This window comes from Arachis hypogaea, chromosome 20, assembly GCF_003086295.3.
Source record: "Arachis hypogaea cultivar Tifrunner chromosome 20, arahy.Tifrunner.gnm2.J5K5, whole genome shotgun sequence".
In the NCBI taxonomy this organism is placed as follows: domain Eukaryota; kingdom Viridiplantae; phylum Streptophyta; class Magnoliopsida; order Fabales; family Fabaceae; genus Arachis; species Arachis hypogaea.
The window spans coordinates 2016428-2030898 of record NC_092055.1 but is presented as its reverse complement, the minus strand read 5'-3'; the positions used below and the strand labels follow the sequence as shown (position 1 = coordinate 2030898).

The following is a 14471-nucleotide window of genomic DNA, read 5'->3' as shown; positions in this document are numbered from 1 at the left end:
TTGAGTATAGTAACGTGATACCTGTAAGTTGTAAGTTGTAACTTGTAACTATACTGAGAAAAGAACACCAGCCAAAAATTCAGAAAAAGGCTATGAATTCCTCCATATTTAGTTTGACAGAGTAGAGACATCTTCCATTAGACAGAAAACAATATGCATTCATAACAAATGAAAAAAAAGTAAACAACCATGTTCTATTCTTATATAGGACGACTATCTAAATAGGAAGACCAACTAACTCACAAATATCCCAATGTTGATCAGAATATAATGAAAACAAACATCAAAGGCCTCAAAAACACATACTTGGTCAACACCTTTACAGGTCTTGCACACTCAAACCTGAAAAAACCAACAACTTTATAAGTTAGTTAGTTGTTATAGATCAAACAAAATGTCATTAAATAAAAAAAAAAAAACATTCATTTTAACTGAGATATTATAATCATCTCTCTTACCAGGAGGGAGAGATTGCTTTAATTTATCAGCTTTTTCAGGATCAAAGACACAGAGTGTGTAGAGGTACTTGGAGCACCTGACCTTGAACTTAACAACATCTCTGCTCCTCTTTATCTTCACTGACCTTGCGTCCTTCCTTCTTGCTGTTAGAAGGAAATCCTTTATCTCATGTATTTGCTTCGGCTTTTTACACACAAATAAGCTCAATCACACACCATTGCAAAATTAACATTCAAGAACACAACTTTATATACACATGATTAGTGACTATAATTCTATAAACCATAACCAATCAACGATGCAATAGTGTTTAAACAACTCTGAGTAGCTAATTTGCAAAAACCTAACAATTCATTAAACGGGATAATTCGAGAAAGTGAAATTGGCATACCATGGTTCCAACTTCAAAGCAGCAACGGGTGCAGTGAGAAAGAGGAGAAGCCGCAAAGGGAACCAAAATGAATGCAATGTATTATGTATATGTCTTCGGTCTTCCCCCTCGTAAACCCTAATCCAACCCCTCTGAAATTGGACCCTAAAGCCCAAACCAATGCCAGCCCATAAACCTTCCCTAATAATCCTCAAAGCCCATATTGTAGACTTGCGTTTACCAAATACATTGGGCTTAGTGCTCACTTTAATATTTTATTTTTATTTAGAATTTAGTTAAAACGTGTCCTTAAACAATAGAGGATGGGAATGGAACTTGCTTGTTTGATCGTCTATTGGTGCAAACAAAAAAAAAAAAAACGTGTCCTTAGATTATCATTAGTAAAAAAATTTAAATATTTTTATTTAATAAATATAAAACAAATATATAAAAATTCAATTTATTTATATTTTTAATAAATTTTTTTAATTTATAAATTTAACATATGCCCTGAAGATTTAGGACACGTGTTAAATTAAATTATTTTATTTATTAGTTATTAGTTCCTGAATTTCTTAAATTATAAGATATTTTTTTTATTTTGTAAGTTTTGGTGGTTTATAATAAAAATTAAAAGATAAAAATTTATATGTAATTATTTTATATAAAATTGATAATTAATAATTATTAGATGATAATTTAGTTAAAATTATTAAATTATTTAAAAAATTTTAAATATGAATTTTATATAGACACAACTGCATGTAAATTTTACCAACAAAAATTACTTTAATCAATCTTCTATTTATACACTATCAATATAAAGTTAGGATAAACTCAAATGCATATGCATGTCCTAAATTTAAATTGAAATGAGGCTTTTCTCAAACTATAACCTCTCAATACAAACTGTTGACAGTTAATATACACTATAAAATAAAATACTTTACATTGCACGTGCATGCTGCATTATTAAAATTAATCCTCAATCTATTATTTAATGAAATAATACTAGTAATGTATATGTATGTAAGTCTCCCATAAAATGAACTACTTAATAAGGAACCTAACAATCCCATGCATGTTATGTATGCATGTATTGGACTGGTTATTTAAGAATCATGTTTTATTCAACTGTTTTGAAAAATTAGTGTATTTTGTGTTGGAGTATATGGAAGGATCGGTTGTGGCGAATAATTATTATTTAAATTCTATGACAGTGAACTTGTCACCGCCCAAAATGAGTCATGACTGGCGCTCAAGAAAAATAGTTTCCTAGTAACCCTAACAAATTCGAATATAAGGTAAATAAAAATGTTACAAATAATTTTTGATAAATTTACACTTTTTAGAATGAATAATTACATAATTGAACAAAATAAAATAAATAAATATAGATGAATCCTGCATGTGACATATGGAGCAGATGACGTCTAAGAACTCAACAAGAAATAGAACCCATTGCAGCTCTTGAATAGAAAAGCTCACATAATCAAATACTTATTCCTGAAAAATATTAAAAAAAAAAAAAAGGGGTGAGTTTTGCAACTCAGTGACTAGACAGTACATCTATAATTCACATGAGACCATCTAAACATTATTATGAAAATAATTTTAGTTAGAAAATAATAATTTATATGAATAAGTGAATCAATAAGGGAGCTCTCATACAGAAATCAAATCAAATAGTCCACACTTGGGCGGCTCCACCTCTAAGGGTAGCCCTTTCCTCTAGTGTGTCCGTACGAAATAACAGATCCAACGTGTGACCTATACGTTAGGCTAGCAACGTCCCTGCTAGCTGAGGTCTGAGCCAGATGCATCTAGGTTAACGTCATAACCGCCGTTAACTACGGTTTTCTAATACGAGCCTCCCAAACCAATTCAAAACATATAATTTCAAATACAACAAATATTTTATCTTTAAAATATATAAGATATCGAATCAAATCAAATCAGATAATACTTTCTCATCAGAAATCTTTTTCAATCATAAAAGATTTCAAATATATTTCACAATTTTTAAAGTAAGTGAGTACCAACAAATATTTCAAAAACAGATATTCAAGTAAAATCAAACATTTTGGAATAAAGCAAAACTTCATCAAAAATATATATAGTCTCATGTATAGTTCTGAAAGTATAAACTTCATAAAAATGAATTATTTAATTCTAATAAACCAATTATTCTAATCAATTTATTATCGTTCAAAGCAAATATAATGAGTATAATTCAAAGATCATAATAGATACATGTCAAAATAATTATAGATGCACAATTAAACAATTATAAATGTAAAGCCTACTCACAACTTAGTCCCAAGGGACTGAAGAGACCAAACTCGGAGTACCAAACTAAAGGGTACGAAAGAGCCCAAAATTTGGATGGTGGAAGCGGCAGCTCCAATAGGCAAGCAAAACAGCGAACAGGGGCACGACAGAACAGAAGCGACGACGGCTAAAGGCAGAGCAACGACGACAACATCAACAACTGTGGTAAAACAGTAGCGAAAACAGAAACAAAACAGAACAACCACTAACTAGGCTAGAACAGTGGTGAAACAGAACTGACAGAAGTGTGAAACGCTTCCTACGACGTTTTCAAAGAGCAATGATAATGGCGGAACCAGTGGAGGAAGAATGGAGGATAGAGCACGGCCGGATAGGACAGCAGCTTTCCGACGAGTTCTCCTCCTGCGGCGACACAGCAGCTCAGCGACGAGCTCCTTCAGTGATGACGGCAACCACCGCGACAGCCCCAACAGCGACGGCAGCGTCACTGCTCTCTCTCTCTCTGCTCGATCTCACTTTCCTCTGGTGTGCAACGGCGGGTTGGCGAGTTCGGCGGTGATGCGGCAGAGCATGGTGGCGGCGAAGCAGCAGCAAGGCGGCAACAGCTACGCGATGGAGACTTGGCAAGCACGGTGACGAGGCCCACCAGCGCTGTTGCATCTTCTCCCTTCTCTCTCTCTCGGATATCACTCTCTCAGATCTCCCTCCCTTCCCATGTCAACAACGGCGGCGACGGTGGTAGTAACACCCACCGCGCCGCCTCCCTCTTCTCTTTTCCCTTCACCGGTCTCCCTTCCCCTCTGCTCTCCCCCTTCCCTTCTTCCCCTCTTCCTTTCTTTTTTTTTTCTTTCATTCCCAGCTGCTGCTGTTAGGTGTGTGTGTGTGTGTGTTGCTGAAAAAAAAGGGGGCTAGGATTTCTTTGGGGTAAAAGGATAATTGGGTGTTAATTAGGATTAGGGTTTGGTAAAAGAAATAAGGGTAGTGTAGGAATTTAGATAAAAGTAGAGGGTTGGATAATAATAAAAGAATTCAAATGTAAAATGTTTTTAAAACAAATCAGAACGTTACAGAACTGTTCTGATTATAAGTGTCAGGGTATCATGCTGCTAACGGCGAGTGTTTCGGAGGATGACCAGAGTCTTGAGCAAATTCCGGTTGTTTGTGAGTTTTTGGAGGTGTTTTTTTATGATATTGATGAATTTCCACCTAACCGACGGGACAAACAAGATGTGTCACATGTCACTTCCTTATTGCAATTGAAATAAAATCTTTTCCTCTAAAATTAAAAAGTTCTCCCCTCCTCCCTTTTTCTTTCTCTATTTCTCTCATTCCTTCAACCACTCTATCTAGTTTATATATTATTATCAATATAAATGACTAATTACTAATTTGACAATCAAAATATGCAAGATGATATTCTTTAATTGTACTAAAATTAAAATTAAAATTGAAATATACTTATATTATTATCTAATTTAATAATCAAATGTTTCACATGACGCTCTCTTGTTGAAATTGAGTGAAAATATTTTTTTTTAAATTAATAAACTCTCTTCCTAAATTTTCTCATCTATACCTCTCTCCATTTTTCTATTTCTCTCAACTATTTTTACTCTATATATAATTTATATTTTATATTAGTGATTTGATAAATCAAAATATGTCATTTGATATTTTTTTACAATTAAAATAAAATGTTTTCTTCCAAAATTAACAAATTCTCACTCTCACTCTCATTTTTCATCTTTATCTTTCTCTCTCTTTTCTCTCATTCTCTATTTTTTCTATCTTTCTGTTCTATAAAAAATAAAATTAACAAAATAATATAATTCAAATAAAAATTATTATTATTATTATTATTATTATTATTATTATTATTATTATTATTATTATTATTATTATTATTATTATTATTATTATTATTATTATTATTATATACATAGTTTTTAATTTTTTATTTAGTTTTAAATTTTCACCGCTTATCTTTCTAATCTATATTTTCATTTCTCTTTTTTCAAATATTTATTACATATAGTTTGGAGAGAATACTAATGTTATAATTAAAAGTTAGAATCAAGATTCAATTGTTTTAAAAAAATTAATTTTGAGTTAATTTTATAACTATCAGTATAATTTTTTTATGCTAATATCTAATTATATTTTTATATACATAGAGATAAAAAATATTATTTTTAAATAACAAGTATAAAAATTAATTATTTCTATTTGTACAACAGACTTAACATATAATTAAATGTTAAATTATACACGTTAAATTATATTAAATTTTAGATAACAAATGTTAAAATTAATTATTAATAAAAAATTAGACTTTTCATATAAAAATAATAACTAAAAATTTTATTATTTGATTTTTTATCTATAGATATCTTGATCTTCTTAGTTAGAGACTTTTGTCAGCCTACAAATTTTGTTATAAAAATAGTTTGATTTTATAAATTTTTTGTGTCATGCATAATCTATACTATTAAAATAAAGTGGACCATAATTTAAAAAAAAAATTATATTTCTATAATATTATTACGGGTAAAAATACTAGTTGTTGTGACTATAGGCAAGCCAACAAATTAACGTAAGAATGATAATTTTGTGAGAATTAATATAATACCACTTTTATATATATATATATATATATGAGTTGTATTATAACTAGAGCAAACATATAATAACGGATTTAAAATTGTAACCAAGCATCATCCATTGGTTCTATTCTCGATTCATAACTAGAAAATTTTTCGGGCCCTTTACTAATCGGGGCTAAAATTTCACTCGATCATCAGATTCTAGATTCTAAGTTCATAACCCTAGCCTATTCCCATTTTGGACAGAACAGATCTACTAATTCTTTGATTCCAGTTAGTAAGATAAGAGGGGTCGGATCTTGAACTAAGAAATAAATTCTAGAAGCTAAAAAAGAATATATATATATATATATATATATATATATATATATATATATATATATAGTTAAAGCTAAATAAGTCATAGTCATAATGCAAGTCTTTTCAATATTGCATTGCCAAATTTCTCATCGTAAATTAAATTTGCATGTATAATTGTTCAAACAAAGGTTATTATTACAACCTTCTTTTATTAGTCATGCTGTGACTGACTGAGTCCCCAAGAAACAAAAATAATAACAATCGTGTTTATTTGAGTAGTAAAAACGATTTTATTAATATTAATAATTATAAGGTGGTAAAACAATATCATATGATTGACAAGCTAAGAATGAATATATCATCCCCAACTATAAATACAAGTAATAAGGTGGGGTAAGGTTTGTTGGTTTGCCAGCCCTATATTTTATTAGTATTTATATCATTGGTATAGATAGTGCCCTACCTGGTCACCATTCCATACCAAGAAAAAAAGCTCCCACAACTTGGTATTAGGCATCAAAACAATAATACAGAAATTACTTAATTTGTACATGGAGTTTTTGTGTATTCTGTAAATATTTATTCTTTTATCATTTTAGATATAACTTTCCTATCAACATACATTATATATCTTAATAATATATACTTACTTTTTATTTTTTATTTAAAAATTTGTGTTTGATATCCTAAATATTTATTATTTTGTTTATATGCAAATACCTATTATTGAAGACAATGCAATTACACAACACAATAATTGTAACTGTTAGAGAGAGGTATCCACACCCTTATAAGGCATGCTTTGTTTTTCTCTCCAATCGATGTAGGACCTTACAATAATCCTACACTCAACTCTAAGCTTATTAGCTTTATCCTACATGTTCCTAGTGCCCTAATTTGGCTAAAGGTACCTAATGGTGCCAACTAAAAAAGTAAACCTCAAATTAGGCTCTCCTTGCATTCGCTGAAACGTGAAACACCTTTCAAGGGGAAGAAAACAAAAAGCTAGGAACTAGCTATGATTAAATGTATCTAACACTGCACGTTATGAGAATCAATGAAGTTCTCGTCGCTATCAACTTCAATCTACGTACGTACCTAACTCATAATAAAGCGGTTATCATGGTTAATACGTGATGTAATAAAGACACGTGTTAAAGTTATTATGAGTAGAAGAACTTTAATTTATATCTTTTCTATAAAAAAATGTTTAATTAATAACTTTAATATGTGTCTAGTTAAATCTATAAAATAAATAAATTTCATTATTAGACTTTGTACAATTTGTTACTGCGTACCGAATCTCAATCATTAGCAATGCTTATCTCTTAAGATTTGCCTAACGACAAATCTTGGAGTTTAAATTTGTACGAACTGAAGTATTCCAAATATCCAAGGAATTTTTAGGCTTAAATAATTCCAACTACTTGGGGACACAAAAAATTGGAGAAAGCATAATTAAACAAGTTCGAAATGGACAAAATAATGCAGAGCTTTATTAATTTCACTTTGCGACTCATGAAACAAAAGCAATAACAAGGTAAAAAAGGGTGCATGGCCAGAACCAAAGAAGACGACAAATAAGGCCACTTTCACATTAATGGAACGATCATAGGGACACTACTTCACATGGCTTTGTAATTATAAGAGACTAAGTCACCCTCCTTTTTCTAAGGTTGACTTTATTTAAACATCCAAAATTATCTTATCTAACTTAAAAGGTGAAAATTCAGGTGAAGTCGAATTCACGTGAAGTTGATATCTAAAAGCCGTTAGATGAAAATTTAGTCAAATCAGTCAAATCATCTAACGATTCTCAAGTATCAATTTCACGAAATTGACTGTACCTGAATTTCCACCAACTTAAAATCATAAAATATACGGTAACTAAAAATGAAACTAAGGGAGAGAAGTATCTTTGACGAATTAGGTGTTGTAATATATTGTAGCTAGCACAATGACTATATGCCATATATAGTTACAGTATTGTCTGAAGAACATGAAAACAAAAGAACCAAAAAAACAGAAGGCTTAAGAGTAGAGACTATAATATTACAAAATATGGAAGAAATGCCTAGTAACTTTAATTTGATTCAGTAGTCTAATGATCCCACCGTGGTTATCCCGGTGCTTAAACTTCTCGAGTCTCGGCTCCCATAATCATCGCAGATACTGTTAGAGAGCCTTTGGACCGGAACTGAGTTCAAGAGCTCTAGGCCGGAGTTTCCCATTTGCTGCACTTCTTGCGGTGAAAGTATCTTGATGCACCATACACTATTTACGAATTCCCTGTGAAACAAACATGATCATAATAAATGTGTGATAAACAAGAGAAAGAAGCATAACTTACCTTATTTAACATTCATTAATTGTTGCAACAGTTAATGAATGCTAAATAAGGCAAATTCTGGCTGTATTTTGTTTCTACTAATTAGTACTTACGGCCAGGGGCCATCGCCGAGGAGAAGAACGTCGTTCTCGCGGTCTACAAATACAAGCTGCCAGCCTGATCTCAAAGGGTCCTCCAGCTCGCCTTCTAGGCCGAACATGCGAGCTAGTTCACTGCGCAGCTCATGGTAGCTGCTGAATTTAGTGATATCCAGTGATCTTCCGAAGGACCCTGACTTATAAACCTGTAAACAAGAATGAATCAGATATTGATTAAGGAGATGAATTGATATTAAGCAGAGGAAAACTAAAACTAACCTTCACGAAGGTTTTGTTGGGCATATTTTCTGAGGGATGCAGGAAGCCTGAAGAATCGGCACCTGCAGTACTCATGTAGTTAGAAGTTTGAAAGGGAATGGTGGGAGAGTCACCATGGCTATGCACAAGAAGAGTTGAAGGCTCTATGTTAACACCAAATAAAAGATGGTTGTGTGGATCAGTGCTTCCTTCTTGGTCTATTGTGCACTCCCTCCCAGGAAAGGGTGGCAATGTAACTGCATTTTGAGAAATACTACTCTGCAGCTCCACCTGAGGCAGAATGCACTGAGATGCTCCGGAAGAAAGGAGAGGATCCACTGCAACTCGCTTCGACGGCCATGCTGCTGATGATGTTTGAACAGGAATCCAAGAGCTACTTCTAGGGAGGTTCAGAAGCTGAGATGCTTCGTCCTGGGGAAAGGATCCCAAGATACTATGCAGAGGAGAAACATTAGCAGTGGTGACAGGGTTTCCATTTGAATCTGAAAAGCTTTGCTGTTGGCACAAGGAAGAGATAGCTTGCACAGGTGGTGAGAGAGGCTGAGTTGCTGAACTTGAAACAAACTGAGACATTGTAGACACTGAATTGGAAATCTGCTGTGGTTGCTGTTGCTGTTGCTGGTTGTTGTGATGGTGAAGCTGGTTATTGAATGAGTTCTGGTGCTGTGGACGCAGTTGAACATGTGTTGGAGTTTGTGACTGATTCTCTTGATCAATTTGGAAAGCTTGCTGAGGTGGTGATTGCTGCAATATCTGTGAATGCATTAAAGCAGTAGTCCTGTTTGGGAAGTTCTGTGGCTGCTGAAATTGAAGTAAGGAAGAAGGATGCTGTTTAGAAGGATCCTGAAGTGCGGCTGCAGCCACAGCTTGATACATGTCTGTTTGCATATTCAGCATGGATGGATCAAACCTCGGCTGCATCCAAGGACTAACTCCAATCCCCTGAAAATTTAGAGACTGAAGACCACCCCTGTCGGCGTCTCGCAGCCACATCAGTGGAGAACTCATACCAAAATCTTCATCCTTCAATCCTGCTAGCATTTCATGGGGAGCACAATGAGAATTTCTATTTGTTTTGCAATGTTGAAATGAAATGGTCTATAGGAGGAGGCAAGGTTTACCATGGAATGATGGTAGTCCTGGAGGCCAAGGTCGTTTAAGGCGTAGAGGAAATGGAGATGGATACATAGGAAATGTTGTTAATGGCTCAATCTCCCAAAGAGACACTCTAGGTTGCCTCTCTCCTGCAGTGGATTCATCCCAACCAACCTGCAATCCAACTCAATCAATGATAACACTTGAAAATGCTACAAATTTAATCAAATAACAATAATATAATGCTCCTTACAAACCTTCACAGAGCGCCAATGTGAATTTGGCCACCTAGCAGCATCCAAGTCACTAATGCCAGTTATGGTGCCCATATATCTGCCAAAGCAACAAGGTATGATTCAACAAATGCAGGCATTTACATGGTATTAAGAAAGGTGGAAACTCAGGCGTGAAGTTGATAGTTGAGAGCCGTTAGATGAAAATTTAGTCAAATCAGTCAAATCATCTAACGGCTCTCAGTTATCAACTTCAGGTGAAATCGACTACACTTGAGTTTTCACCATTAAGAAAAGATTTGGAAACATACCGTCGCACACTGGACTCCTCAGTTTCAAACAGCATCCTGAAGCGCATACCAACTGAAACTCGAGTATGATACACAGCCTTAACATACTTTGCCAGAGGTATGACGAATTCTGATGGACTAGCACTGAATTTAAGAAGATCATGTCAATCCCAGGCAATTAACCTTGAACAGAGATTTTAACAAGTATTATGCATGCACTACTTTTGTACCGTGGATTATAGAAAATAGTGAAACGACTATTGGTTGCAGCTGCATGAGCTGCAGCAGCAAGAAGCCCCAAATGCATGCTATCACTTGACAACACTGAGGAAGGCATCACAGTTTGTGGTCGATTCGCGCGTCGGATGCCAAGAAGCAACTGGTTCTTGTCATTCCTATTAAAGAAATTAGGCTCTCAAGTTAGAAACACGAATATTCTCAAAGCTCAAAAACATAATTAATGAGCAGGAAAGAATTAAATTACTTGCCAGATAAAGAGCACAGAATCACCAGCAACAAGCCTTTTAGCACTAACAAAAACACTCCATCCGGTTGTGAGTAGATGCCTTTTAGGCTGGCCTGCATAAATTGAAAGAATTTCAAACTGATCTCATCTTCAATTCTTCATCCCCCAACACTGAATCAATGTCCACTTTACAACTCACCTCGAAAGATATGTCTGAATTTCCATTCATTGCCATGCAAATCCCTTGCAATCAACTCTTGAGCAGGAGGCTGTTGAGAGAAATCCTGTACATCAAAATCATAAAAACACAAAGTTAACAGATTTGATGAGCTAAGTGCAAGGTTTGTAGCATGTCTCTGGAGTAAGTTTACCAATGGAGGAAAGACTTTCTCTGCTGCTCGGCGAGGAACAGAGAATCCTCCATGGGTGCTTGTGTCACTGGCTGTCAAAGTCTTGCAGAAGTAGTTTGTTGGCTGTTTGCTTGGACTTCCCAACTCTGCTGGAAGATATGCCTCCTTTTGCTCTTGCTGCAAACATCATCACAGTAAAAACAAAGATATAACTAACTTTACAAACTGTAATAATCAGTTATCAGGTAAAACAAGATACCATACAGGATTCAAAGGTTGTAAGGTCATCTGTGCATACACTTCATCGGTCTCAGCATCGGCCTGAATCCAAAATAATCAAAACAAGAGCTAGCAAACCCAAATATAAAAAGTTAGGTAGTGAATAATCTCCTACATGCATAGTAAGATTATGGAGTTGACAAATGAGTTGGGGTGGCAAGCTTGGGTAGTTGGGAATATGAGCATCCACTTCCTTATTAGTTGACACTGCCACCTGAGAGCAAAAGAAGTAAATCAGATAAAAAATTACATGAAGGTCATGTACTGGTTGGTTTCTATCATGGGTTAAAGTGTTGTTAATTAATTTGTGTGTAACAGAAACCCCATCCTCCAAATTAACAGTGGCAACAAGAATAAAAGATAGAGAGACAAGAGACAAGAAACAATCTTCAAGCCCAGAAAATGATCATCACTTTATTATGCTTAATAATAATAATAATAATCTAATATCATATTTTCAACATACCTGTTCACTGTGACCTTGTGGAAAGTACACCACACGGCTCCCAACTGCAGGTAAAGAAACAAGGGGACCAGCACATGCATGCCAAAGTTCTGAGTCCAGAACTCGCTTTTCCCCTTCAAAACACCACCAAAATTTCATCATAACTTGCTCAAACAACAAATTGATGTAAAGAAAACCAAGATCTCAAAACACTAGAGCAAGCACCAGAAGAAGTGGCTGCTACACATTTTGAAAACACTTTCTCTAGACAATCAGTTGTGACAAAACAAGACAAACTGCAGCTCAAAAAAAAAAGGTTTTGATTTTCCTAATCCCCACCTCAAAAATTTCAAATACATTTTGTAAGAACAAAACCATATGTTGGACAGTGGACATTAAATTAAAAACTTCAATAAGCGCCCATAAAAAAATTCCAAAACTTTTTAACACAAAAAGCAACTGGGAAACATGAAGAGATGAATGAGGTGAAGAATAACCTGGAAAAAGCAAAGAGTTAAACATACCTTCTTGTGGTGGAGGACTAAAACCAGCTGAAGAAAGTCTCATATTTTCTCTTTCAGCAGAAAAAGAAAGGGAATTCAACAAGTTGTTGTAACCTTAAAATAAAATTGAGGTCTCCCAACACACAATCAATGATTCCAAATAAAAGCACCTTCTTATTAAGTAGACCAATTGAGCAACAAAGTCTTGGGAAAATGACACCCACACCACAAAACCAAGCTTTTAGTCCCTTCTTTCCCCCTACAGAATATCATTCTTGTTATCCTCTTGTTCCCCTTCAACAACAAAAACCAAAATCTCTTAGAAACAGAACCTTGTACACACCTCCTACAAGATTCCCACCCTTCAACCAAAACCAGTATCACTGCAAAAGACTATAGCTTTATGCCTCATTCGCTAATACTCCTCCTCAACCCCCACCACCCCAGGTTCCAATCTTCAACCAAATACCTCATACCACCAAAACAAAGCAACCAACTTAGTTCAAAGGAAATAACCCCAAGAAGCTGAATAACAGAACAAACTTGCAAAACCAAACAGATCTCAGAAGAGAACAGATCTCAAGAAAAGAAGCAAAACCCAGAAGAAGGAAAGAGATAAAGTGATAAACTTGGAAAGTGAATAGCGGTGGGGGAGGTTTTTGATGGCACGAAAAAAAATAAACAAGTGTGTGTTTGTGTATTATATATTCAGGAGTACCAAATAGAATCCAGGGGTCAGGTTTATAGCGTTTGGCTCATTTTATTTTCCTGTAATGGCAAAGAAGAAAAACAAAATAATGAGTTAGAAAAAAAGCATGGCTGTGATTATGGTTTATGGTTTATGGTGATGGTGGCAGTAGTAGTAATAGTAATACTGTAATAGTAATAGTACTAGTTGCAGCTTGTTCCTGTGGCCATGCTTGTTGCTACTTACTATACTTACTACTATTGCTTTCCCCTCTCTCTCTCTCTCTCTCTCTCTCTCTCACAGCTTCAATCAATCAATGCAAATGACTATGAGAAGTGAGAAGTGAGAACACAACCGCCATTATTTTTTGGTGTCATTTTAAGAGGGAGAAACACACTATGTACTGCTGTCAGATTTTTTCTAGTATGAGAGAACGTTTCACTGTTTTCCTTTTTCTTTTCTTATTATTTATTCTATTTTTCATTTACTTGTATATTTTCTACTTTTACAATGAAGTCGACTTCAGTTGATATTTAAGAGCTATTAGATAAAAATTTAGTCAAATCAGTTAAATCATCTAACAGTTCTTAAACTTCACGTGAAATCGACTTCAACTGAGTTTTCACCTTATTATTAACTAACCTCTTATGTCTTCTTAGTTGTTACTACTTACTACTAAGTTTATCATTATTTGTTCAGATAGCCCAGTTGGGAAATTTAGAATTTTACATCGCCTTCAACATTCTAACTTTGGACGAAGCTACGTACCCTTCTTTATAGTGTTAGTATTCTTATTCTCTCAATCATATAGTAAACTAAAAACTCAGTTGCAGTCGACTTCACGTAAAATTAATAACTAGTCGATTTCACGTAAAATTGATAACTGAGAGTCGTTAGATAAAAATTTAGTCAAATCAGTCAAATTATCTAACGGCTCTCATCTATCAACTTCACGTGAAGTCAACTGGACTTGAGTTTCCACCAAATTCATTCGTTCCTTCATCTATTACAATTACATACATTTTTATATTTTTATGTGAGTATGGTTAAAATATATGCACATGTTATGTTAAACAAAATACAAATCAGGTGACAAAAAATATAGATAGGACAAAGAATTATGTAAATACATACTTATTTTATTATATATATATCCGTCTATGTCCAACTTTTATTAAGTGAGTAAATAATTATAAAAAAAATCGAAAATATATACCTTCTTTTCTCTGTCTTAAAATGTCTAAGTTATCAAGAATATTAAATTGGGAATAAATTAAATACATCAAAAAGTTAAAATTTTCTATTTATATTCTTCAACAAGTGCACAATAATGTCTAAAAATATTGATCATTACTAAAATAATCTAACTGAATTATTAGTCTTCATTAGTAG

The 14471-nt window shown here is 33.9% G+C and overlaps 2 protein-coding genes across 5 annotated transcripts; both read right to left on the bottom strand.

Moving 5' to 3' along the window:
• Positions 1–78: 78 nt before the first annotated feature.
• Positions 79–987, bottom strand: LOC112783960 (large ribosomal subunit protein eL38z/eL38y). Its single transcript, XM_025827050.3, has 3 exons — positions 851–987; positions 459–642; positions 79–342 (listed from the first exon to the last, which is right to left on the bottom strand). The coding sequence occupies exons 1-3, from the start codon at positions 851–853 to the stop codon at positions 320–322; spliced, it is 210 nt and encodes a 69-aa protein (XP_025682835.1). The 5' UTR covers positions 854–987; the 3' UTR covers positions 79–319.
• A 6954-nt stretch (positions 988–7941) lies between these two features.
• On the bottom strand, positions 7942–13542 carry LOC112785140 (auxin response factor 6). 4 transcript variants are annotated; one of them, XM_025828581.3, is made up of 15 exons: positions 12413–13451; positions 11910–12022; positions 11559–11657; positions 11429–11485; positions 11186–11341; positions 11014–11098; positions 10837–10927; positions 10579–10743; positions 10370–10492; positions 10083–10158; positions 9852–9999; positions 8886–9764; positions 8731–8792; positions 8467–8657; positions 7942–8313 (listed from the first exon to the last, which is right to left on the bottom strand). In XM_025828581.3, the coding sequence occupies exons 1-15, from the start codon at positions 12453–12455 to the stop codon at positions 8118–8120; spliced, it is 2484 nt and encodes an 827-aa protein (XP_025684366.1). In that variant the 5' UTR covers positions 12456–13451; the 3' UTR covers positions 7942–8117. The 4 variants fall into 4 exon arrangements, with proteins under 4 accessions (XP_025684366.1, XP_072085205.1, XP_025684364.1 ...); XM_072229104.1 differs by having other exon boundaries at positions 8886–9761; XM_025828579.3 differs by having other exon boundaries at positions 8731–9764; positions 12413–13542.
• Positions 13543–14471: the final 929 nt, after the last annotated feature.